The 27,929-nt window shown below is 41.6% G+C and overlaps 1 protein-coding gene across 5 annotated transcripts in view; it reads left to right on the top strand.

Annotated features, from left to right (window-relative positions):
* The window catches only part of COMT (catechol-O-methyltransferase), a 32,496-nt gene extending 4,567 nt beyond the window's left edge, over positions 1 to 27,929 (top strand). For 3 of the 5 annotated variants that reach the window (XM_030583530.1, XM_030583531.1, XM_030583533.1), the window contains exons 2-5: positions 17,526 to 17,808; positions 22,463 to 22,656; positions 24,170 to 24,301; positions 27,059 to 27,929. In XM_030583530.1, coding sequence (XP_030439390.1) covers positions 17,526 to 17,808; positions 22,463 to 22,656; positions 24,170 to 24,301; positions 27,059 to 27,238 — 789 coding nt within the window. In that variant the 3' untranslated portion in view covers positions 27,239 to 27,929. Of the gene's footprint in view, positions 1 to 2,394; positions 2,563 to 2,856; positions 3,103 to 17,525; positions 17,809 to 22,462; positions 22,657 to 24,169; positions 24,302 to 27,058 lie in introns of those variants that run through there. The other 2 variants (XM_030583532.1, XM_030583529.1) reach the window with 2 other exon arrangements.

Genomic DNA, 27,929 nt, shown 5'->3' with positions numbered 1-27,929 from the left:
CAAATCAGTATGTATGTGTTAAAACCACTCTAAATAACATTTTAAAATGGAGACAATTGGTTTGTAAAGCAAACACTGAATGGTTTTTTACTCTCACTAACTACTGTACTCTGCCTCTATTTCCCTGTTAAACTTTAGGGTTTGATTTTGCCGGCCACCTTGCTTGTTTGTTAACTATTATATGCATTAAGACATCTTCAGGCACTTTTCTGGTACAAATATGGCCCATTCTTACTTTCTCAAAGAACTCATATCACTTTTCTCAGCAAAGGAAATTAATGTGACTCTGAAAAATAGAAAATACACATACAAAATAAATAAATAAAAATCCCCTGGTACTACTCCGGAAGTAGAAGGCTTGAAAGAATTGACTGGAGGAAAAATATTTCACTTGATTTATAGGTGGCTGTAGTAATGTTCCAGCTCTTTCCTTCATCTCTCTTTGTTTAGGGTTTAAAAATCAGGTTTTGGCCAGAGTTATTAGGAAAAGAGAATATGTGCTGCTGTAATCTGCGTTAGTGCCATCCATTGACTAACTCATCTTCTAGTTCAAAATATTTACCATTGTGGTATGCATATGCAGCTCTCTGTGTTATGTGGGCCACATCCACACACACTAATATATATCTATATGTATCTATCTATCTATATAATCAATATGGCCCTGAGGATGTCGCATGGGCCGCAGCTGACTGAACCACAAGCAGCCCGCAGGCCCTGGGAGGAGAACCACTGTTCTAGTGCCTTGTCTACACAGCAAAGTTGTACATCCAATTAAACTGGTGTATTTAAAGCTATATGTAACCCCTAGGTTGGCCACAGTAGAAGTAGTATAAATGTGTTTATATTGTCATATCTGACACTGATATAGCTTAGTCCTGTTTTCTGTAATAAGTAATCTTTTTACTGCTATAAGTGTGTCCATATTTAAGGATATAATTTTTACCAGTATATTTGTACTGGTACAGTCCCAAGTGACAGTTATAATGGCACAAATGGTGGACAGAACAGGTCTCAGAGTGGAATGAGAGCAAAAGGCATTGTAAACATTTCCCAAAGCTAAAGAAATGTGTTAGAGCTTATTAGGATTTTTTAATAATATAAGGATTAGATATTTATATGGACAATAAGAACACCCTCATGACATTAGACTGATTAAACAATTTATAATAGATGTAAACCATCAGGGCATAAGCCATTACCTCACAGTTTGGGGTCAGGAAGAAGACTTCTCGTATAGGCAAGTTATTCCATAATAGCTCATTACAATGTTCTTGCACCTTCCTCTGAAGCAGATGGTATTGACCACTGTCAAAGATAGAGGGCTAAACTAGTTGAACCTCTGCTCTGATTCAGTGTTGCAGATTCTATGCTTTTACATATGCAATGGAACACGTCAAGAACAGAAGGGGTTACAAGTTGTCTTACCTCATATGACATCACAGATTATCTTGATGCCTACAGTAGGGGATGACAGTAAGATCAATGTGTGGCATGAGTTCTTGTTTGACTGATCCATGCAGTCTGAAAGTCATGCATCCGACGAAGTGGGTATTCACCCATGAAAGCTCATGCTCCAATACGTCTGTTAGTCTATAAGGTGCCACAGGACACTCTGCTGCTTGAACAGTTAGAAACTCTTCTCACCATAAATAAGGGGAAATATATTCCCCTTTAAGATAATCAACAGTGCCAACTGTAGTTATTCCTTCTGGCACGGACCATCTTGCCTTTAGAAGAGACCATAAACCAAATTTAGTGCTGGTGTCAATGTTAAGAAATCTTTAATAGTGGAATCATATTTAATTTTGTAAACAGGTTTTTTCAGATACAAATGGGCAATTATTGCTGGTGAAATGAGTTCATCATTGCTTTTTACTGGTTCTCTTTGGTGTCTGGAATATAGGAAAAGATTTATTAAGCTGAAGCTCTAACACGTGGAGTGGGGACTTTTAAAGTTATTCTATATCAAAATAGCGTATTGTTGTTTGTTGTGCTACGTGCCAAAGTATTCATTTACTTTTTGCTTAAAGAGGTACAAAACCACCACAGTCCTCACACATTATCCCGACCTCTCACAGTTCCTTGTTCATTTCATCCACTTGGTCTTATATTTTTTTCTTCTCCTTAAGCTCTGTGAATTAGCCCCAATCTACTTCATAGAGCTGCATTTGCTGCCTTGTTATCTATCATAAACCCTTTCTTTGTCCCTCCACAGCATTTGGCCACTGTTGGGGTGAGAGGGTTTTCAGTTTCCGTGATAGCATTATAGAAATTTGCTCACTCCTACTTTTGCTAAGCTTCCCATAGAGGATAAAGGGGAAGAAAACGATCCACAGTCAAGTCTATTTATAGCTATATGCTGAAATGGCTTTTGTTTCTTTTCTTCCGCTATCTGAGTGAGTTGCAGTTTAACTATCTTCAGTTTTCCTGCTGCGAAAGGGACAGACATGCTTTGGATTTTATTTTAGAGCATGACCTCACTCTCATATTCAGCCCGAAAGAAGAAGTTTGTTAGAGTGTGGCTCTTCTGATCTGTGTCTTGCAGAATTCTTTCTAAACGTAAGCTTTGAATGTTGTCATATTTGATTTTCTGTAATGCACTGATCACTTCTCCCTTATTTTCCTCATGGTGTTAATGCAATTTATTATACGAAAGCCCCCAGCAGCACTGCAGTATATGGATGTGCCTGGGGCTTGTATCTCTCATTTATACATTGGTTATAATGTGATACGTCTTAACTGGAAAAAAATATGGGCCATATTCATCCCTGGTGTAACTCCACTGAGCACAGTGGACTAACCTACCCTGAGAATGAATTTGGCTCATGAATTCGGCTCATGCATTCGCTATGCAGTAACTAAGTAACAAGAACAGTGTCACTAGAATGTAGAGCCAACATATATTGTGCAAGGAAGAATGGGGGAAAAGGACTCGTCTCCTTTTAGAATCTCTGTACATCAGAATGTGTAAGCGGTGCCAGTGATATGATCAGAGGAGATTGAGACTACGGCAGGCTCTTGGACTGGTATCCTGTAAAATCCATATCACTACAGCACAGGAAAAGATCAGACGGAACAGCTTCTGTTCTGTGCATGAAGGTACATGTTTATATTTTCCTATTTTTTAGACGTGATATCTGATATGCTGTGCTCTCTTAGAGGCAGCCACTATTTCAGATGGTGCTGGGTAGGAGGAGGAAGTTTTTTGTCAGGTTTCTGACTGCCAGGCACTTTAGTGATGCTGATTTGTGGGCAGAAACAAGTCTTCAAAGAAGAGTAGGACATATTATATGTAATGCTTTCATATTGTATTGTCCACCACAACAGTTGAAAGAGCAAGAGGAGATAATCCTGATTAGGTTGAAAATGTTAATGATGGATAACTATGCTGGCATTAAAATTACCTTTCAAGAAAAAGATGAACATAAGTCAAGCTTGTATTCAGTGATGTTTGCAATGATGAATAGTGGCTCTGATAAATTTGTATCTGTAGCTATATTTTACCCTGGTTTGTATTTTGATTAGGGAGTTCTCCCACAAAATGCCTTTCTTCCCCCTGAAAAGGAACTGCAACTGGCACTGTTGCTGCTCACAGGGTATCTGCTTGTTGCCCCTGGTTACCTTACCTAAAAGAGACATTGTAAAAAAATCAAAACCCCATCTTTCCTTTCCAGGCTTACAAACAACCCTTCTGATTAAAAACTATATAATGTTTAATATCAAATTTTCTTCAAGATTTCTGCATTTTAGGTTTGCTTTTTGCACTTGCTCAGCCAGGGATTACAATAATAAGACAGCTTAACTTTGATTTCTAGTTTTCATGCACTAGCGCAGTGCTGCAGTATTTATCGTATACCACAACCACCATCTGGTTAATGGCTTTTGTCTGCATCTCCAGAAGCGTGCTGGTCATATTGAGCACTAACATTGTCAGCAATATGAGTGAGGTCATTCAGGTTTATTCACTATTTTCTGTTTCATCATACTTCAGCAACCTACGGCCAGCAATCTAGTTTTACCTTTTCATTGTTGGTTCGACAGCCAGCTGCTACTGTCTGTGGACATTCTATCAAAGTCCATGTTGGGGTAAACATCGTACATTCAACAGCCAAGCAGGTCATGTATTTGACCTGCAGTGTCCAGCCATGCCTGCTAATAGCTCAAAACAGTAGCACAAAATTGTAAACAATTATGAAACAGAAATAAGGACACTTTAGAGTTTAATTGTTTTAATGATTTCTAACTTATACTTCTAAACAATTAGAAAAATGATATCCCATTAAAGCTATTGCCATTCAGGGCATACTATAACAGATATTTCTTACATTTAAAAAGCATTTTTTTAAATAAACTAAGGCCCTAATTACTGCAATGTGATCCCTGTGTGTGGACCCTGACAGCTACCTGTATTGGATTGCCGGATGGGTGAGGCCTGGGGGAGAATGATCAACCACAGACAATCAGAATCTGTTTTATAGAGCACATGGCCACTACATAGCTTTTTTAGGCCAGTGAGTGCAGAAGAATATAGTAAAGCCAATAGAAACTACAGCAGGAGTTTTAGGAGGGCGGAATATAATTATCTTAATTGAAATCTGTCCAGTGCAATGGAGATAAGCACCCCTCTGAAGTCTAATGAATGGGGATTCTAGTTCATAAAAGGCATTTATTATTTTCTCTCCTCTTCTTGCCATCCAGAAAAATGAGAAGAAACCTATCTTTCTTTCCACTGAACCTGGAAAAAGGCAGAATGAAAGACAAAAGAAACAGATTCTTAAAACCCTGAAATAAGCAGAATTTTGCATTTATTGAAGATTGACATTTACGTAGTCACGGTAACCAAACTGAATTATAGTACTAGGTGAGTACGAAGAGCCAGAGATTTAGATTTTAAGTGAGGAAATCCTCAGTGGAAAAAAGGTGAAAAGGTCCTTTAGCTTGATAACAAGAAGATGTTGATGGAAAAACTAATTACAGTTGTACTTTTGTACTTAACAAAAGCGAACAAAGCCAAGAAAGCATAATCTGGACATCTGATTTCTTCATACTTAGCAATACACTGACTTTCTGACAGTAAAAGATTAAAAAACATCGTGTTTGACTTTCAGCCTTATTTTACATCTGTCATAAAACGAAAGAGAAAAAATATTCTTTCTATTTTAAAATACCAGATTGAGGGTTGTTTGGTTGGGGTTTTTTTCCTTTAAATGTTTTTTTTTTTAATTTTGTGATTGCTGTGGCAGTCTTTGACAATCTTATCTATGGCAGAGACTTACTTGGATGTTCTAGCCAAACTCCTTTGCTGGTCTTGCTCCATGAAAAAGACTGAAAATAAGCACCCACTGAACGCCATAGAAAGAGAGGTAGTTTTAGTCAGCTTAGCGTAGGACAGGGAGGCAGGAATTTGAATTTAATCCTGGCTTTGACACAGATTCCCTCTGTCCTTTGGAAAAGTAGTTAACCCAGATTTTACAAGTATGTGCAAAAGCATGCAAGTGCTTGTGCATGTGAACAAAATGCAGATGTAAAATGCCTGCCATGTGAGCCAGGCTTGCAAACACGTGCATATCCTTGACTTTCACTAGTGCAACAGGTGTTTTGCTGCACAGTTTGGGCATGAAATTTTAAAAATTTCAAACATAACCTCTCTGAGGTTATGTCTACACTACGAAATTAGGTCAAATTAATAGATTTTTTAGAAATCAATTTTATACAGTCGATTTACGTGTCCCCCCACTTAAGAGCATTAACTCGGCAGAGTGCATCCACAGTACTGAGGCTAGCGTCGACTTCTGGAGTGTTGCACTGTGGGTAGCTATCCTACCATTCCTGCAGTCTCTGCCGACCATTGGAATTCTGGATTGAGATTCCAATGCCTGATAGGTCAAAAACATTGTCACGGGTGGTTCTGGGTACATGTTGTCAGCTCCCCTCCCCACCCCTCACCCCCCCGGTGAAGACAATGGTAAACAATCATTTCTCACCTTTTTTTCCTGGGTTACCTGAGCAGATGCCATGCCATGGCAAGCATGGAGCCCACTCAGCTCACCGTCACTGTACGTCTCCTGGGTGCTGGCAGACGTGGTACTGCATTGCTACACAGCAGCAGCTCATTGCCTTTTGGCAGCATATGGTGCATTACGACTGGTAGGTATCATCGTCGTCTCCTGGGTGTTCTTTTAGCCAACCTTGGTGAGGTCGGTCAGGGGCGCCTAGGCAGACATGGCTGCTCCTGGCAGACCTCAGTGAGGTCTGTCAGGGGCATGTGGACATAAATGGGAATGACTCCAGGTCATTCTCTTTTTAAGTTTCATCTCTTGCAGATTCAGTCCTGCCTGCAGTCGTACTGCACTGTCTTCTGGCGAGCAGCCAGGAGATGATGATGGCTAGCAGTCGTACTGCACCGTCTTCTGGCGAGCAGCCAGGAGATGACGATGGCTAGCAGTTGTACTGCACCGTCTGCTGCCAGCCTAAGATGTATAAGAGAGATGGAGTGGATCAGAACAAGAGCGAGCTCAGATTTGTTTTGTATTCATTTGCTCCCCCCATGTTCCCTTCCTCCATGAAATCAACAGCTGATAATCACTTTAGTGAGGTCTGTCACGGGCACCTTGAAAAGTTTAATGGAGATTCAGTCCTGTCTGGTGTAACAGAGGAGGGATAGCTCAGTGGCTTGAGCATTGGCCTGCTAAACCCAGGGCTTTGAGTTCAATCCTTGAGGGGGCCATTCTGTGTGACAGTTGTGTTTCTCTCCTTAATGCAAACCCACTCCCTTTTGTTGATTTTAATTCCATGTCGTCAGTCAACCCTTCCACGGCGCTGCTGCAGGTCCCTGTTTTAGCCTCTGTTCTTCATGCCCTTGGATATTTTTTGCAAATGATTGGGCATTTTATCTTTTGGAACGGAGTTCTGATAGCATGGATTTTTCTCCCCATACAGCGATCAGATCCCGTACCTCCCCTTCAGTCCATGCTGGAGCTCTTTTGCGATTCTGGGACTCCATCATGGTCACCTCTGCTGATGAGATCTGCACTCACCTGCAGATTTCCTGTTTGGCCAGTGTGGCAATGAGATTCAAAAGTTTGTGGGCCTTTTCCTGTCTGTCTGGCCAGTGCATCTGAGTTGAGAGCGCTGTCTGGAGCGGTCACAATGGCACACTCTGGGATAGCTCCTGGAAGCCAATACTGTCGAATTGCGACAACACTACCCCAAATTCGATCCAGCAAGGTCGATTTCAGCACTAATCCCCTGATTGGGAGAGGAGCACAGAAATCCATTTGAAGAGCCCTTTAAGTCGGAAAAAACAGCTTCATCATGTGGACAAGTGCAGGGTTAAATCAATGCAACGCTGCTAAATTCGACCTAAACTTGGAGGGTCGACCAGGGCTGAATCTCAGTTTTATCACTTGAAAGACTGGGATAATACTACTTACCTACCTCACAGGGGTGAGAGGAGGGTTAGTCAGTTAATGTGCAAGGCCTTTCAAAGAAAAACACTACGTAATTGCTTAGCATTATTACATTCTCCTCTGATGGATGCTGGCTATTAGCAGCAGTCTTTCTGCAATGAGTTCAGGCTCCATTGTCCCTGGGCACTCTTCTATTGCAGTCTGTTCATCAATACCATCAGGCCAGTGGACAGATTCTTTTGTGAACAAAGGTTGAAAGGTATAAATTTACCAAGCATTCTCCATTCACACCAGGTTATGTGAGCTAATAAAATCTAGATTGGATTATAAACCCCCTGTATTGTAACACCGCAGTACCAACTAGCTACTCAGAGACTAATAATAAACTCAGAACAACCAACCAAGAAACTGGCAGTTAGATTAAATGTATGAAAGATGATAGCAAAATTGGAGGTAATATCATCATCTTCCCACAAAGGGATGATTTATCAGTGGGACAAAATTGATTAAGGGAAGCATTTGAAGCACTGTTTGCATCCATATTTTTACCAGTTATTCATAACATCGAGAATATGAATGTGTCACCTTGGTGTTTGCTGTCAAGGTGTTCCAAAATGGATCGCTTTAGTAAATATAGATAAAAAGACTTTGTCTTTCTCGGGTGCCATCTGTCCAAAACATATTAGTGTACCTTCCAGACCTGGATTAATTTAGCTTTACAATACCCTTTTCTATGAATTAGAAAAGTAGCATTTTACTCATGCGTAATGGAGGCCCCCAACGGTTAAGTGACTTCCCCAAGGTCACAGGTAATCTGCTGCTAAAATGAGAATAAAACCTAGGTCCTCCTGAAGGACCACGAGGCCATCTCTCATGGAAAATAGCAGCCTAAAGGCATATAATGCCTTTGCAGCATAGGCAGTTTTGTGAGTGTTTCCAGACAGGACTACAGCAAAGCTGTGTAGTTTTATCTTGGATAAACTGATGATAAACTAGGAATCAGTTTGTATTTTGTTTTTAAATAAACATTAACAGAGACCCGACATTTATTTCCAAGTATTTTTTCATTATCAACTCATTTCTGCAGCAGTAGATGAGGACATAATTATTCAAAATGTTATCACTACAGAACTCAACCTTCCTAAAATTTAAATAATCCTATTTTAATCTCTTTTAATCATTACGTTTTTAATGTTTCATTATTAAGCATAATTAAATCCTGAGTTTCTTGTGCCAAAGCCACTAAAGCACACACTTGTATGAGCCCTCAAACAATATTTGTAAAACAAGTTGTTTACTTTTCTTAGCAAATTTCAGTTTGCAGCAAATGGAGATCCTTTTTGGGGGCTGAAATGGGAAATAGATGATTACCACTGTTCACCACTTTACATCAAATCCCCCCACACCTTTCCATGATACATTTATTGTGAAGCATAGAAATTTGACAACTTTAAAAACTAAATCTAATCATTTCTAGTTACCAATCTCAAAGAACTCTAAGTGCACAACATATGTTAACTGATGCAGTCTGATTGGAGAAACACCCCTAGAAAACTGGTAAATAATATTAATAAAAGGCACCTTGATTAAGGAAGTAAGAGTCACCTGTAGTTGAGTAAAATCACAAGTTAGGATGAAATTGTTTTGACTGCACCTTGTACATGCAGCTATTTCCGTGTTAAAATGTGTGCAATCCCAGAGGCCTTTTTGCTTTGTTTTTATGAAACCAGTTGATCATATGGTTTATTCAGTTAATCCCACACACAACATTTACTCTTCTTTAAAACTATAATTGTTATTGGATTTTGCATTGTAAAAAAGCACAATAAAAGTCTAGATGAAAAGTTGAGTTGCATTACCAAATCAGGGTGTGATCTCATGAGATCTTTCAAACTGAGCAGGGTCAGGTGCTTAAGGAAAACCCAGATATTGCAGAAAGTATAGTAAATGATTTAATACCTAAGCCAGCACTGACTAAATGTCACAGTGTGGTTGAAGGGTGCACTGTATGTGTGGAGGTGCCATTTTTAGGATAAGAGAAATTGATGACATTGTCATTAAATGTTCCATGGTACTTTGCATACAAGCATGTTACCCTGATGTCCTTGCCCAATATGAAACTGAACAACAAATTGCCTCTAGTCTACATACCATCATTCTCAAATCAGGGAAGGTGTTCACTGCCTGTCCTAAATGAGTGTGGAGTGTGAATGAGTACTTCTATTCAATTTCCACCTTTCACCCTAGAAATGGCTGCACTTCAGTGTTTGGTGAAGTATTCTTTACACTGCGTAAATTCATTGGCAGGATTTGGGAAGTGCTAAAGAATGCTTCTGTACAAGATCATTATAAAGCCAAACGGTGTCAGATCTTCACTATTACTTCTTTGGTTTTAATACTTCATTTTGTCTCAACACCTTCATTATTTATTGTGGCGTTTCCGAATATCATAACTGAATAGGCTGGAAGCATTTACCTGTAATACCCTACCTGGCTAGCAGATGCTGCTGATCCTCTGTATCAAGGATAAGTGGGTATGGGCTGAGCAATCATGAGGGAGGAACTCTAGGAGTAGCTACACCTGGGGAGAAAGGTTAATCTGATCTTTGGCTTTTCAAACTACAGTAGGATAAACTCAAAAAGAAAGGGCCACGTTTGCACTTTATATACTCCATGAGCTGTGTTTGTCGAGCAGATTGGGAAAAGCATCTGCTCTCACACACCAAAACTGTAAACATTACCCAGTAGGGCCAAACCTTTGCTTTATGAAGGTTTGGGAACAAAGATGAAATGAAACCTATGTGGTAAAATCTGATGAGAAACTAGTCATTTATGTATACTCTCAGATTACATGCAATAGAGACAGCCAATATATTGTAAATTTAGGGATACACAAGACAAGTCATATGAATGAAAGGATATGATATACTCCATGTAAAAGGATGAGTTATTTATACAGTATAATCTAAACAGGCAAGATTCTGCATCTATACCATAACATATATGAAGAAAGATTGTCAGTGCCCTGACATGCTGGGACATTTAATATCTGGTGTCCTTGAATAATCTGCTTTCCTGAATGTGGATTTGGTGACAAAACTGGTTCATCATTTTACTATGATATCCCTCCAGGGTTGTGGGGTTTGCTGGTTTGTTTAATTCCCTTGCTAACATTTTATATGTTGTCTGTTATTGTTTGTCTTCTCTGTTTAGATTTTAAGTTCTTTAGGCAGGGACCATATCTTCCAAATACATTTCTAACTCAGAGGTTCTAATGCAGGGATGTCAAACTCAGATCACCATGAGGGCCATATGAGGACTAGTACATTGGCCTGAGGGCTGCATCACTGAAACCTTTTCATACAACGATACAAAAGTATAGTCAACAATGAAAAAACCAAAGAGTAATATAGTATGCTATTAAAAGGCAATATATTAACTTTTTTAAAACTGTAAGGTGAAAAGTCAGTGCTAATTTTGACATCATTTCATTTTTGGCCACTTAGCTGGCAGCGTTTTGTATCAACCAGTGCATCAATATTAGATTTGATATCCTGAGACTAACCGAGTCTTAGTGTTGCCTGCAAATTGTACCACATTCCATACAAAAAACTACCCACAGAGAATGTTAAGCACACGTGCCAAAATTAAGGTTGCGCACACAACTTTTTCTCTGCCGCTTTGAGACTGTGTTATTGTGTGATCTTTTAATTACAGGGTCATGTACTGTTTCTCATATAATATATACCTTTTTTTCCTACACACTTAAATTGTATAGCATCTTAGTAGAGAAATCACTGAGACCTTTATTGTGTTGTCACAGTAGCCCAAGATATGCTTACTAGCAAAGGATTTGCCACTTAGCCATGGTAAGCATGAGTGAGGGTGGTGATGAATGTGTGTTGTGATGGGAAGCTGTGTTGATTTGTGCCTGGGTTGTGTTGTGCTGGGAGATTTTGTTTGATTTGTGTTGGTGGCAAATAAGGGGTGTGTGCTGGGGTGAGGGGCTATCTGCATTTGGACTTGCTGGTTGTGTTGTTGTGTAGGTGGTTGTGCTGATATGTGAGGTGGCAGCTAGGCACAAGGCTGTGGCAGTCAGGCCAAGTAATCCACCTTCAAAATTGGTTGGTAACAGACTGCAAAACCCCCATCCACCTCTTCCATGAGGCCCTGCCCCTGCCCTGCCTTTTCCCACCCCTTCCCTACCCCCAATCCAAGCCCTTCTCCAAAGTCCCCACCCCAGTCCTGCCTCTTCTCCGCCTCCTCCCCTGAGCGTGCCACATCCTCCATCCTGGAAAGTCCTAAGCACTGGGAGGTAGGCGGAAGAGCAGGGATGCAGCACGCTTGGGGGGGAGTGGGTCGGCACCTATGGCAGCTGCAGGACATACCTCCATGGCCATGTGTTTGTCAGCTGGGGCCACGGGGTCCTACTGTAATACAAGTATTTAATAATAACAGTAGCTATCTTCTAATTCTATTATGTGATGTGAGATGCACATCAGTGATTTATTTCAGTTTCTCTATAAATTTTGTGTGTTCTATGAATCCATATTAAAGCTGCAATTATAGCTGCATTTTCTAATAATGTCATAATGAACTCAGGAATAAATCTGTCCTCTTGTGCAGTGCTGGTTTTAAGTTGGTTGAATTACATTTTTAACCTTGCACATCATATATTTGTTAGCTAATGAAAAAAACAAGCTGCCTGTTATTTTGATATGGGACTGTACCATTTTAGTTTGGGGGCACAGTCAACATTTATGCACCTAACTCTTGAAAATAAGTTGCTTTTATTGCTGAATTGATATTGCAAAGATTTTTCTTTCACACATCCCAGCAAAATGGAGTGGGTGTTTTGAGATTTCCCAGAGGAGAAAAAGAAATTAAGGTTTTTACAGAAAGCTGGTTTGCTTCTTTTAAAACCCACTTGCTCTGGAATGCAGATTTCAGGATAATGTCTTGCAAGGGAACTCAGTTAATAACTTTATATTGCCAGCTTGCCAAGGTCCCTTGGGTGGTGTACAACAATAAAAATACCCATTTGAAATTTAGAAGTGCTTCTAAACAAAACAAATAAATCCCAAAGCAAACAGCAAGTGTGCTAGATGGGCTAAGACTAAGAGGTTTATATTCTATATAAGCTCTGGCCAGCAATCCCCCACATTTTAACTCAAGGGATGTAGAGGAAAGGAGTTCTAGTCTTTAACCACTTGTAACCCTCAGGTAAGGCATTTACGCGTGTAGACGTCAAACTAAAATACTATAAGAGACAAATTCTTCAAAACCCTTAATGATGTGAAGCAAGTAAAGACAAATAGTTACTCAGCAGATTGAGGTTGAGGGGTCAGGCTTTTAACACCATCCCAAAATAATAGGCCCTTTGAATTATATTAGATTTTCCTGCCAAATCTAAAACATAAAAAGAAACCATTGTTAAAAGCACAGAACAGTTTTTTACCCTAGGTTCATTATGGCAATGTGAGACAACAGAGTTATAATTTAGCTTCAAATCCAGAGTCGTTGGTGAAATCTGCAGTGAAATAAGGTATTACTCCTAGCCTTGATTCAGGAATTTGCTTCCCAACTTCAGGGCAAGCCTTCGGGGCAAATGGAAAGTTCTGTCTGTTCATTCAACCTTCTGTTTAAGGGGTGGCTGGAGAGGATTTGAGGTTGGGTTATTTGTCGTTCAGAGAGTTTTCCTTAGCCTGACAAAAAGTAAGAACTACATATGTTTTAACATACGAGGTTTAAAATTGATGTTAGGCACCATGTGTGGCAATAGTGAGGCCAACAGGGATCAAAACAAAATACCTGCTTTTGGAAAAGAAAAGTTCTCAGTGTCTCTTAGATAGTTTCACATCACAGGGCCCACCAGCTATAAAGCTATGATCACCTGCCAAGCTGAGCCACAAGAGCAGAATGCCTAAATAGAAACTGATGTCTGAATGCAAATATCCATCTGCAGGGGGCCCAAGGAGGAGGTGTTTGCATACACAGAGACTAAGTCTATATAAGTAAATATATAAAAAACAGCAGAGATACTGTAAAATGAATTCACCACTTTCTAGGCAGTGAGTGTTATCTGATTTCACCCATTGATTGATTGTGCTTCCCCCAGCTTCAGGCAGTGAAGAAGCACTGTTTGAAGACCACCTTGAAGGAACAGCACATAATAATTTCATGACAACCTTGCCAATAAACAAGGATAACCGCATAAGAAAAGTGCACCACTGAAAACCACTTACCACCATGACCTTTCCCATTGAAAGCCTGAGGTGAATGTGGTATGAAAAGGATGCAAAGGTTCTTACCTTGGCTCGTTACCTCCAAATAGTGCTTTGTGAAGGCAGAAGAGAGGAAAAAGCAGCCTCCTCTCCTTTTTACTTAATATGTAAATGATATAAATCAGATGAATCCAGTTGGTGCTGCTGTGCAAGCATTCCTCCAGGGCAGAGATTCAAAGACTGAGTTAACAGGGTGCATGAGGCAATAGGTGTACAGCAGCTGTGTCTCATCAGCATACAGATGCTGTTTCAGCCTGTGTTTAGAAATGATCTCACCAAGAGGTCTCACACATATGGTGAGCACCCCAGGAGAATGCTTGCATTTCTTAAAAGATGCAACCTAGTACTCTTCAGTTACTATCCATCCTAAGTTCCAGATATGACTGGATCCTTCAAAGGACAGTCCTAACCATACTGGCAAAATCCATTTGTTGCGAAATCAACAGCCAATGGTTAATCTTATTGGAAGGTCCAGTGTAAACAAAATGACCATCTCTGGTAGTGATTGTGACAGTGACAAATGCATTTGCTGATCCAAAAAAGGCCTCAGTGCAGACTGGATGCTACCCAGAATGTCACTGGTATCCAGATGCACCTAGATCAGCTTCTCTAGTAAAATGGAAGGTTAGGCATTCAGTGGTAATTAGCGAGCAGTCTGGCATCAATAAATAGTTTCTTGAGGAGGGGCCATATGCCCACACCCATTGAAGAATGTTTAGTGCCTCTACAACCACTTGATAATTAGTCCACCAATGACAGCCACACCACTCACTTTAAGCCACTAGAATAAGTAAGGTGGTCAAATCAAAAGGGGTCTTTGTAAACCAGTGACATCCTCAAAGGCCAAGCCAAGCTCCACCAGTGGAAAACATGAGGCTTCTTCATTCAGGTTTGGAAAGACCAGCCCAAAAGTGCACATTCTCTTCTATGAAGAATGTAGGAAACTGGCCAGAATGATCAACAGAATTACTTGTGCATGGGGGAGGACAGGTCAGATTGGTATGCATGCCTCTGGAAGACGTGAGAGAAGCTTCTTGCTATCTGGGTTAAATGGCTAAGAAACATGATTTCCTCCTGCCAAATGATGCCATCAGGCCTTAAAAAGCAGCAACTCGGGTCAGTTCTTTGCAATGGGCATATTAGAATGTTACAAACGTGAGCGTTAACATTGCTAACTACTGGAAGCCAAAGGAAACAGACGGTAAATGTTCCAAACAAATTATATGTGCTGTGCAACTGAGATAAGTGGATGAGTGAACAAACATCAACTGTACCGTGAGTTGAGCACATCTCCATGGCAACCCAATCATCTTCTGAACTCAAAATATGTCCTGCATGGTAATTTAAAGTTTTGAAAGTGGATTTTTCCACGTGAACCATACTTATGAAGAGCAGACTAAAGAAAGAAAATGTAGGGACCCTTAAAATGTAAGGGTAATCTCAAAAGGTTCATTTTGGGAAAATGACCAAAAGTGGGACTGTGTCTGGGGCAGAGGGTTGTCAGGCTAACCCCACTCCTTCACATCTGTGAATTTAGACCAAGCCTTGGAGGATCCACTCGTAGTGGCACATCAGAGGCATGTAGGACTTTAATACAGCAGCAGCCAGAGCTGGGTGGAGTTCTTAAAGGGCCCTGAGGGAAAGGTGACTGAGCCAGAGCTGTTGGGCCTGGCTGGGAAGATTGGACATGAAGGGGTCTGATGGAAGGAATCAGCACCCTCTCAAGTTGTGAGCCATTTCTCTTCTTCCCAACTTCCCCCTGGCGTTTTAGTCTGTGAGGAGCTCTGTGAGTTCAGTGGGACCTGAGGAAATTCAGCACTTTGCAGGACAAAGCCCTCTCAAGGGGTTGCTGGCTCTTTTTAGACCACCCAAGGTGAGCTAATTTAAGGAGAGAGCCTGTCCAGGCAGCTAATTGAATAATGAACAGCAGAGCCTGACAAAAGGCCAACAGGGCTCAGTTGCAGGAACGTGGTCACAGAGAGAGCAGCTCTCCTAAGGGAGAGGAGGTCCCAGAGACCACAGGCCCCAAGGAGGAGGGTTCTGTCACCCCTGAGCCAAGGGGAGACATTATTTCCAGTTTATTTGGGGATTTAATAAAATAGAACCTCTGCAGGGGAATTTTGTCTGACACTCCTTTAGACTGGGTGGAGTTCTTAAAGGGCCCTGAGGGAAGGGTGACTGAGGCAGGGTGACCTGCAGCACCACAGTTGGTCAGGAGAGGGTGCAGGTAGGGCAGGCAGCCCTGTAACAGGCCTTTTGAGTGGAGTTTATTGGATTGAGGGGAGGGAATAGAAAGGGTTAAACAACAGAGGCTGGTAAACCGTTCGTATTAAAAATGGCTTAGGGAACATTGTACTTTCCCGTGCAGAACTGTGGTGGGCAGGGGAAAGGAGCCTCCGAATTCCATAGATCTGTGTGTAAATCCCAAATAAAATTGCAAGAGAAAACAATTCTGGCATTCACTCAGCCTTGTCCTGACTTGTGCACATTCCAACTCCCCCATGCAATTGTCAGCCCCAGCTGAAGTGGAGGCACAGAAGTAGAGCAGCAGAGGTGTTACAGGCTGCATCACCAGGTGCCCTGGCAGTGTTGCATGGGAGAAACTTATACAGAGCCTTGTGCAGTCAGTGTTCTTAGTTCTGCACTTCCATAAAGACTAAATTAATTCTTCATTTAAAGAAACAGTCAATAGCAGCTCTTTGGGGCTACAGTCGATTCAAAATCAATGAGTCATTCCCTACCATAATAAATATACTTTTCTGTAGAGAGTTGTCTGTGCAGGTAAATGGCTTTGAAGGGATTTATCACTTGAGCTGTACAGGGTGACGTGCATCCCATCTGGTGAGTTTCAAGTCCTAATGCCCTACACTTGGAGAGACACGTCTAGATAACGTACACATAGGCACCTTCAGCAAAGAAACCAAGTTTCTTGGAACAATAGGCACAGTGTCATGAGGTGGCTGCAAAACCAGCCTGTCAGTGAAATACAATGTACCCTTTTGTTACATCCCCTGAATTCCTCTGCTCTGGCACAGGGATTCAACTTTGTATTTTGTAACTGGAGAGCGGAAAAAAGGATCCATGCTTTCAAATACAAAGTGATGTGAATTTTGTGTTAGCAAAAGGTGCCCGATTGATGGCTCCGATATCCAAGGCTTTGTTAGCACAGACAGAGATTGTGCTGCCAGTTTCCTTTGACCACTCCAGGCAAGTGCCTCAATTGTGACCTTGAAGTGGGAGGGGTTAGTTCAGTCCTTCACTTCTCTGCAGAGTGTACCAGCAAGGCAGGGGCTAGCTGTGCTGGTTTTTGTGGTGTGTTTCCTGGAGACCAGTACTCCTTCATTAATGTTCATTTCACATAGGACTTTGCATAATCACCTCTGATCTCTACAGATCACAGTGCTCAGAACTAAAGGTGAAAAGCTCCATATTTCTTCACCAATCTCAGCTCAACCACACTCCCGCCTAACCCAAACAAGAGGGGATGAAAATCACACCTAATACAATTATTTAGGATTTTAAAGATCACAGCCAGTCTGTGCAATGGTGTTTTGGGGTGGAGTCAGAACTGAGTGGCTACGCAAGGGAGGGGAGTATGGAATGAATAAAGCCCTTGTTAACTGCCTATGAAATTTGCCTCTAAAGGAACTCCCAGACCAGTGTCTATCTCTGGATAAAACATAGCCATTTCCAATCACACTGTACAGTAGAATTATAGTAAGTTCTATATATTCCTATTCTGGGTGTTACTTATGGGTTATTCTATGTGAAAGATGGTTCTCTCCTGTGCCACCTTAACTAAAAACTTGTTTTGTCTCTTTTATTCCAGATGCTGGAGAGCTATCCGATCCTTTTGTCCATAGTTACCAGCCTGCTCTTCATCGTGCTGCTGCTTGCAGTGCTCATCAGAAACAATGGCTGGGCAGCCATTCTGTGGAATGAAATCATCGTGCAGAAAATAAACAATTTCATCATGGCTCAGAGCAAAGAAGAGAGGATTTTAAACTTCGTGCTGCAGAATGCAGTCAGAGGAGACCCCCAGAGTGTAGTGGACACCATAGATAAGTACTGCTCTCAGAAGGAGTGGGCCATGAATGTGGGGGCTGAAAAAGGTAATCACATCAGAGATAAGCTCCTCAAGGCTACTTTTGAGTTTGAGACTGGCATGATACAGGATATGTTATTCTGTTTGTCACTGAAAAAACACAGCAACTTTGCACGCCGCAACAGCGGTTATGCAAACAATCATGCAAGATGGTGTAAATCTCTTTGGAAGAATCCAGCAGGTGCACTGTAGGGTCATGGGGCCGCATGTGATTTTTGATGTGCTGTGCATATTGCTTCATAAGGGAGGGAGGACAGGCATCTGGGGAGTTGAGAAACAAAAATCCCTGACTTGGATTCCTGTTTCTTGCTACCTAGCCTTGGAAAAGTCTCTGCCTTGCTTTCTGTAGCTCCGTTACAATGGATCTTATCCTATTTCCAGCACAAAGTGTCCATGAGCCTTAATTCCCTGGTGTTTATGAAGCATTTTGAGATCCTCGATTGAAATGTGCAAACCAGGAGTATTTAAAATAAGAGGAATTTTGCACATATAAACAATAGTTTAGGCAAAGTATTTTTGAGGGAAGGGAGATCATACAGCTGTAATATACACAAAAAGCTGTCCTATATACTAATAGGAGAGTCTGACATTACTATCACCTGGCATGTCTTAGTTTCTCTTAAAGGCCAAATCAGCTAAGTGGATAAAATTTGGCCCTTTTTAGTTTTTGGAGGCAGTGCAGGGAATTTGGAAGAAACATAGTAATCTCGGGTTAACCCTAGTAAACTTGTACTTTTACACAGTCATCAGAGAGACCCCGATGTGTTAGGCCTAGTTTATGAAAACCGTTCCTGTAATTCCATGAATAGTATGTTTAGGGTGAAAGCCATAGTGTCTAGTATCTTTGCAGACATTATTAAAGCTTTAGCCCTGGTAATATTTGGTCACGTTCTGAGGTTTTTGCTTGGACAAAATGCCTTTGATTTCAGTAGAAATTTGCTTGAGTGAAAACCGAATGTGGATCTTAAGATTTAGCCCATGATGCAGTGATTTATATAATGACACTATCTTGGATTTATTTAGCACCTCTCATCTTAAAGGTGCCAAAGCACCTGACAGGAGTGGCTTCAACACTCAGTAAAGTGCGGTCTCCTGTGTGGCTTTGAATAGCACACAGATACACCACAGTTACCAACTCCCCAAACTAGGGGATTTTGCTAGGGCATCTGGTGGGATAACGCCTTGGGATCTTTTAGTGACCCCAAATAGTCTCAACTTTGCCTTACAGCTCATTTGAAACAACAGTTTCAACGGTACACTGCTAGGACATTGATTCAGTACTTGCTGAGAAGGACCAGTGCTACCCACTGTATCAAGAGCCCTGATCCCTGAAATGCCTTGGGTTTTTTTGGGTGCCTCCTATCCAAGTATTGACTAGAAATGACCATGCTGAGATCATATCCCAAGAAGGTACATAGCACTACACCAATTTATAACAACAAGCCATCTCTAATCTACAATAAATTTGAACAATGTGCTGTGTTACATATGACTAATTGCATTTATTAAAACAAATAATCCTATAAATAAGCATTGAAGACAAACTTGCTTTAAGATAATATACAGATTCTGTCACACAAATAATATGGGGTCAAGAGTTTCACCATTAGGGGTACCAGTGAGTGCAAAAGCAGGGCATTTAGACAATACGGACAGAAAGGAGAGCACCAGTCACTGCCACTGAAGTCCCTGAATTAATACAAAAAATGTACAGTTGCAGCACTATACACTTACCCTGCAGAAATGTGCCAGAAGCTGGGTGACAGGAGAAGGCTGAGTTATACTGTTAAGTAGGAGCCCTGGGCTAGATCAATGAGAGCAGAGCCACACCAAGAGACCTTCCAGCAACATCAGTGAAAGCTTTGCAGGAGAACTGAAGGCAGAGTATAGCATTTCGTTACTTACGTCAGTCAGTTTAATATTTGCATTATTTTGCAGTCGAATGCATTTTTCACCAGTATGAACCCCTTTTCCCTTTCTCCCCAGTTCTCTCCCTCCCTCTTTCCTGTTTTTTGGCATCTCCTCCTGTGTTCTCTGTATTTCTTTTTTTCCTCCCTCCTTTTAATCTATATACTCTTTCCTGTTTTCTGTCCTATGGCTCCCCATTTTCTCCTCATTTCTGTCTGCTCTGTCACCCTTCCCTTTTTCTTTGGCACTTCTCAACCCACCTTTCTATTTTCAGTCTCTGCAAAGCTGCTGAAGTCCTTTCCCTGTGGAAAAGCTGCAGAGGGAAACTGAGTAGCTTTCTACTATGTTTTCCTCTGCAGGCTTGCCACGTGGCAAGCCTGCACTTCATGAACATAGAGAGAAACGGTCTGAAAATTGCTTGAATTGGGAGCTGACTGCACAGTGAGCCTGAGTAGATTTCTGCAGACCTAGCTGGTTTCTCATACATCAGCAAGGGACTCAGTGCAGAAGCAAACTGACCATTCCTAGTCAGTTTACACATACAGTAATCTGAAATGAGAAACTCACTAGGATCAGACAGTTCTAAACAGTTTGTCTTTGCAGTCCTCTCTGACCACTGCCTATAAGGGTTGTTCTACTCACTGCAATTGGCAGTGGACTTAAACTGCAGTATGATTTTTAAATTGAGGTGCCCATGGTGGGGAGTTTGAAACCCACACAGAAAATAATTCTCATTTTAGCAGTTAGGTGGGTTTTAAGAACTACACGGGGTATTACTTCACAGTGCCCTGCGGTGACCCCTCCAGCCCTGTCCCTTCCTTGGCTGCAAAGATGGTGGTCATATTACAGGACCTTGATGAGGCAAGTGTAAAGAATGGGAATCAGCGGGGCAGTTCTCATAACTAGGGCCCTACCAAATTCATGGTCCATTTTGGTCAATTTCACGGTCATAGGATTTTAAAAATTGTAAATTTCATTATTTCAGCTATTTAAATCTGAAATTTCACAGTGTTGTAATTGTTGGGTCCTAACCTAAAAAGGAGTTGTGTGGGGGGTGGGTTGCAAAGGTTTACTGTAGGGTGTTATTGCGGTACTGCTACCCTTTCTGTACTGCTGCTGGCAGCGGCACTGCCTTCAGAGCTGTGGAGAGCGGCAGCTGCTGGCTGGGAGCCCAGCTCTGAAGGCAGAACCGCTGCCAGCAGAAGTCAAGATGGCCTGGTACAGTATTGCCACCCTGACTTCTGCACTGCTGCTTACAGAGCTGGGCCCTCAGTCAGCAACCGACAATCTCTGGCCACCCAGCTCTGCAGGCAGCAGTGCAGAAGTAAGAGTGGCAATACTGCTACCCCCTAAAATAACCTTGCAACTGCCCTGCAACTCCCTTTTGGGTCAGGACCCCCAATTTGAGACACACTGTTCTCCCCCGTGAAATCTGTATAGTATCGGGTAAAAGCACACAAAAGACAAGATTTCACAGTTCATGATACGTTTTTCTTGGCCGCCGCGAATTTGGTAGGGCCCTACTCATAATAGAAGGACAGGACCCCTCCCCGCAAATAAAATAAGGGAAGATAAAAGCTTTCTGAGAACAGGGACTCCTATGAGAAATGCTGACAAACCTGGCAATACGGTGGGCACCAAGGGGCACTGCTCCAGCAAGACAGGCAAAATCCCAACATTACTGATTGTTAATTCCTAAGATTTGAAGCCTAACCAAGAGTGCTCAATTACAAACTGCAGCATCACACCAGTACAGTGCATATACAAGTGATGCATCAATAAATAGCACAGGACAAGGTGGATGCTGATAGCGGGTAACTAAGCAGCTCAGGGGGCTCATGCAGCATGATGCCAAAGGCTAAACACTTCCAAATATTCATTCAGATTCAGGTATCTAATGTGTTGGCACTACTTAGGACCATAAAAGATGGGAGAGACTTCTGCCATTGAGTCCATTTCTTGGCAAGGATTGGAGATAGTTTCCAATTTTATTTATTTATTGTAACAATTGGCTAATGGTTTCTGGCCTTTATAATACAAATAGATAGAGCCTTTGTCAGCTGGCTTGACTGTTCCTTTTGTAATGAGTATTTCTTAACTTAAAAGTCTTACATTAAGGCGACTGCGTGTAATATTATTTACAAAATGTGAACTCTCTCAAAGTTTAAGAGCTCTGCATTTCATGAATGGGGACAGATTTTGCAACTAATTTTTTTTTTTTTGCGAAGTATTGCATTTTTCACTCAAAGTTGGGCTAAATTTTATTTAATACAGGCCTATCTTCTCTCAAAAATGTGGTTAATTAATTAATTTTTTTTTAAACATCTCAATGTACTTATTTTTTTGAAAATTTACAATTTGAAGCCTAGGTCAGATGATCAATTTTCACAGTATGATACAAGACAACCTATTTCCTGAACTCACCCTAGTGCAAAAAAAAAAAAAAAAGTAGTTATGAAAACATTCACAAGACTGTTTTCAGTTTCACAGGGCTCCATTGATACAATAAGCAGCAGTTTCGTTTGCGGTATTTGTCAGTGGTTTCTTTCCAAGATTCCAGACATTTCAAAATGAATCTCATTTTAAGTAAGAGCCAGTCTGCAAAAGAAGCCTTGTATAATTTATCATAAACCATCACATTTTGAATCTCCTTATAGCAGCTTAGTAAATGAACTTGTAAGATTCCATCCACTAACTTTATTATTTGATGCAGTTTGATTTAGTCCACAGTTAACCCTTTCTCTCCCATTCAGGTTTGATTCTAGATAAGATACTGGAGGAGACAAAGCCATCAGTCTTGCTGGAGCTAGGAACATACTGTGGCTATTCAGCTGTGAGGATTGCTCGGCTGTTAAAGCCCAGCGCTCGCTTACTGACCATTGAGTTCAACCCTGACTTTGCTGCTATTGCCAGACAGATGATTGAGTTTGCTGGAGTGCAAGATAAGGTACATCTTTATCTTCTGTGGCTGGTAAATGAAGGGACTAAGCAGCTGTTAGGTCAGAAGAAATACTGGCATTTCACCCTCTTATACTTAGGCTAACATAGCAATTGCAATGTCCCAGTCTATTTTAGCAGTGAACTGAGCATGGCAATTGGGTTCATCTGTGTGGTGTATGTGTGAAGTTGGGAAATGCCCATTAGGGACTGGGGCAGGGTCATGAACACCTTTTCATACATACTTTGTGTTTAAGATACCTGAGTAGTTAGTAAAGGTGGGGCAAAGCTAACAAGGTTGGGAATCCTTAGCAAGAAGGCAAAGATAAGACGACAAAGTATCATGTTGCCTCTATATAAATCGATGGTACACCCACATCTTCAATACTGCATGCAGATCTGATCGCCCCATCTTAAAAAAAGATCTATTGGAATTGGAAAAGGTTCAGAAAAGGGAAACAAAAATGATTCGGGGTATGGAACAGCTGCCATATGAGGAGAGATTAATAAGACAGGTTTTCAGCATGGAAAAGAGACGACTAAGGGGAGATATGATAGAGAACTATAAAATCATGACTCGTGTGGAAAAAGTGAATAAGCAAGTGTTTTTTTACTCCTTCTCATAACACAAGAACTAGGGGTCACCAAATGAAATTAATAGGCAGCAGGTTTAAAACAAACAAAAGGAAGTATTTCTTCACACAAAGCACAGTCAACCTGTGGACCTCTTTGCCAGAGGATTTGTGAAGGCCAAGACTATAGCAGGGTTCAAAAAAGAACTAGGTAAGTTTATGGAGGATAGGTCCATCAGTGGCTATTAGCCAACATGGGCATAGATGGTGTCCCTAGCCTCTGTTTGCCAGAAGCTGGGAGTGGGTAACGGGATAGATCACTTCATGATTACCACTTCTGTTCATTCCCTCTGAAGCACCTGGCACTGCCCACTGTTGTAAGACAGGGCTAGATAGACCATTGATCTGATCCAGTATGGCCGTTCTTATGTTCTTAGAGTAGTATGATTCAGATCCAAATTGGGGTTTGGAAAGAGCTTGGGGCTCAAGTGAGAGCAGGGATTGCAGTTTGAGTTTCCCCAAACTGCATGAGCTATTCTCACAAGTTTCCTGCTATCTGAGCCAGAAGAAGAATACACAGTGGCAGGCTCTGTTCCAAACTAAATAACCCGTCTTTTTAACCTCCCTTCTGTACGTTCTGTTTGCTTTGGACAAGGAGGTTTGATTGAGATGTGACTGCAATTCCAAGCCAGCAGGGGATTCTCTCGTCACCAGCAGAGAATCACTCTTCCCAGCAGAGCCAAGGTCACAGACTTCTTATAATTGCATAGAGAAAAAATAATTGAGTCAATGTATCAAAAAAGCCCATGTGATCCAAAGCTAGCCAGCAGCTGAAATTATCCACCAATGCTATTAACATGGTCATGGAAGTCTGACTTCAACTTAAAGGGTGAGGGGCAATGTGCTTAAAACAAGGTGCACAGATCAACATGAGATGAATTTGCTTTTCAGGTGAAAATTGTAGAAGGCTCCTCGGAGACAATTATCCCACAGCTGAAGAAAAAGCATGAAGTGGACACACTGGATTTCGTCTTTCTCGACCATTGGAAAGACAGATACCTGCCAGACACCATCCTGCTGCTTGTGAGTTGGAATGATTTCAGCCCTAAAACCCTCATAGTGAATATCCGGAGTCTGTAAGATCTTCCCAGAACTGCTGGGAAGTGCGTGTTTTCTATAGCTATAGCAGGGCACTCACCAGAAGACGTTTAACAACCAGCCAGCCATGTGGTGAAAAGGGATGGAGCTTTGGGGCTGGATTCACAACAGTGCTGAGTGCCCCTGCCTCCCCTGTTATTGTTAATGGGAACTGAGGGTGCTCAGCACTTCCCAGGGATTGTTCAGCCACTTGCAGGATCTTCCTCTCTGGAAAGGCCTGAAGCTGAATACCCAATGAGAACCACCCACAGACACTGGGGCAGTACAGGTTTGGATCTGAACGTCATGACTTAAGTCTTTCCCTATCAGATTAAGCCAGGACACCTGATCCAAATGCCCTGGATTTTGGAGAAGTTCAGACTCCAGTCCCAGCCTTCACAACACTAATTTCCTGATGGCAAACTCTGTTATCAGGGTTTGTGTTCCAGGATGAAATTCAATCTTGATAGCACATTTGTACCTTCCTTCTGTGAACATCTGGGGCATCCTTACCATCTGATTAGCTGTAAAGCAGCCCTTAGCAGAGGGAAGATTACTCCTAGGACCATGGTAGGCTCTCATTCCAGGAAATGCCATTCAGCCTCTTTCCACCCATAGCCAGACGTGGGGACAGATTCTGTCAGCAACAAAGGTAACAGTTAATGATACTTCATTACAAAATTAGGAGGCTATAATAGCATTAGCAAATTATGGGTTGGCTTTAAACAGCCAGGTAATGACAAACGAGAGCAGTTAAGGACCCCGGGGTATTTCCAAACGTCAGCAAATAACCCAGTGATAATCACAGCCTCTGTTTATAAAAACAGCATAAATGCACATATCATCACAGCTTAATAGCACCATTAGACCTGTGATAATTTCTAGAACCAAATGACTAATTGGATGGAAATGCTGTTTTTCAGTTACATTCTCCACAAATATCTACCCACTCGCTCTTGTGTGAGCCTCTCTTGCATTAAGACTATGGGAGCCTCTGCTGACTGCTTCGCACTAGCCTCATTCTCTCTCTCTTGCATAGCCCCAGTTCACCACCCCTGTTCGGAGAATACAAGCACTGTCTTAGACTCCCACTCTCTCCTCCCTACAAGCAACTTTTTAAAAAGTAGAGGGTTTCCTTGGGACTTCTTTTTAAAACCCACCATTGAATTTATACATCAGTGGCTGGGAGACAATAAATTTTTGTTCAGAAATTCCTTTGCCTCCCAAGAATGTTCATTTTAAAACTTGCTCTGTAACAGTTACTGAGTTCCCCGCTCTTTGGAGGACTAGAGCACCAGTTCCAGCTCTGAACCTTAAAATGACAAAGCAAAAAACCAGCTAAAGCAAAGGATTGAGAATCATTTGGCTCCAGCTTCTTAGTCAACAGTTTGATGCAATTACAAACCAGAGAGTTTTGCTTATTCTCATGAACATGTATTCTCATGTAACATCCCCAAGGGACTTTAGATGGACCGGCTGAAGGAAACACTTCGAATATTTCTCCAGCCTGGCATTTTGAACATAGTTTTTGACAAGCATTTCAGATGACCCAAGCTGTGGTTTGAGTCCCAGACAGTTTCTCTTTCACTCAGTTCTAGAAAAGGTCCTTGATACAAAGAGCAGCTGGCAAACATCAGCGGAGTCACAATGACACAGCAGCTAGTGCTGGAAATTGCAGCTGGAGAAATGCCCTTTTCACTCAAGTTTCTGATCTGATTATTAGAAAGTACAGGCCAGAGGATATTGACATAGCTCCCAAACTGCCTCTTCTCTTCAGATAGGTGAGCTAACCACTAGTGGCCTCTACAATACTCATGTGTGGGGCAAAAGCCATTCTTGGAGCCTTATAAAGATTCAGCCCTCCCATAACTGCAGGGTGGGAACAAAGCTGATAAGCTGCAGGCTTTTATTTTGAAAATTGCTGGTGTATTCAGATAAGCAATGTCTCTTTGTCAAGGACGATACAAGGAAGCAAATGATATGGTTGCAGCTTTACTTTCGTTAAATGTTGGATGCCCAGGTATATGGCAAGTTAATTATGCCTCGTGAATTCTTGGTACCTTGCCAGTCTGGCCCTCTTTGGGAACTAACCGTGCTCCATGCCCTGTCGCCAAATAAAGCAGCCGAAGGTTGGATGGGATTGAGGAAGATTGAGCACAGGAAATCTCAGTCACAAATGCTGAGTTTTTCTAGTAGTGGGCCAGGGCCCCGTTGAGACTTTGCTGCCCAGAATGCCATACAGCCCCCGCTCTGGTGGCTTCACCAGCTTCTGCAAAATTTCAATATTGACCATTCCTTTTGATTTCAGATTAAGTCTCTCCATGTGTGAAGAAATCCTTCCAAATGTGAATTACAGAGTTGTCTTCTTAACCCTGCAGAGACGGCCAGAAACAGTAATTTAGGCACGACCTGTCACCATTCATTTGAATCTGAATCCTACCGCCATCACTTTCTTATCAGTATTATTAATTCTTTTACTGCTGATGACATTATCAGAAAAAAAGATCCAGCTTTTCAGTGGTTGCTTGCCGAACCTGTAGAGTGAGGCATGGCTATTTGTTCCTGATCAAACCCATGTTAGTACAGGAATTCACATTAGCATGAAATGTCACTAATATGAAAATGCATTGCACTAGCACTTAGCAAATGTTAGCTCCTTCTAAATGAACAGATTCACCAAGCGCAAGTCTCTCTTCTTTCTAGGACCATGGCTTGCTGAGGAAGGGATCTGTTATCCTGGCTGACAACGTCATTTTCCCTGGGGCTCCAGAGTTCATTAAGTACATCCGCAATAACAACAGGTTTGAATGTACCAACTATCCCTCATACGTGGAATACATGAAAGTGAAGGATGCCATGGAAAAGGCCGTGTTTGTGGGATAAAGGGCGTCACTGGTATCTAACTGTTGTTTCAAGTGTTGTAAATGCAACTGCACAGGTTAACTCTGTCTGTGCTTTATGTTTAGCTTTCTGTACTTTTGGGCCTGTAATTAAAGCAAGCTATAATGAAGAAGATGGGTTTAGAGAAGAGGGAAACCAAGGACTAGCGAACATGTGCACAAGTAGGGTAGCCAGCCAAAGATTAGAGGGAGAGGCCTGTTTTTTTCCTCTTTTCAGATGGCTATCTGCATCCAAGAGGATATCCACTCCCTTAAGATGATCTGCTTCTTGCCAAACAGCAAAACCAGTCAGTTTACTTTGAGTTCAAACCTTACTAGCCAAGAGTGAAACAGCCTCTCAGCTTCGCTGTGATTTTCTGTGTCCTTAAGCCAAAACAGACTAATTGCTTCTAAGAGAGAGAAAGACACAGTTTGCAGGGAAGGAATATTTAAGCAGCTCCGATTTGGCTAAATAACTGGCAATGCACGGCAGTGAAGAATCCATCAGTTACATCGTACACATTCCTCGCTAGCTACTAGTAAAAATTCCTTATGTTCTGTGCTGGAGAAACAAACCAAAACACAGTTTGACAGTAGGAGAGGCAGACAAGATAATTAATGTGATTGTGGGGGAGCGACCAGGAAGGCTACACGAAATAAATGGATAAAAATATACATTTGTGAGGTCCTTTAAA

The sequence above is a fragment of the Gopherus evgoodei genome, chromosome 13, assembly GCF_007399415.2.
Source record: "Gopherus evgoodei ecotype Sinaloan lineage chromosome 13, rGopEvg1_v1.p, whole genome shotgun sequence".
NCBI lineage: Eukaryota > Metazoa > Chordata > Testudines > Testudinidae > Gopherus > Gopherus evgoodei.
This window is presented reverse-complemented; position numbering and strand designations above follow the sequence as displayed.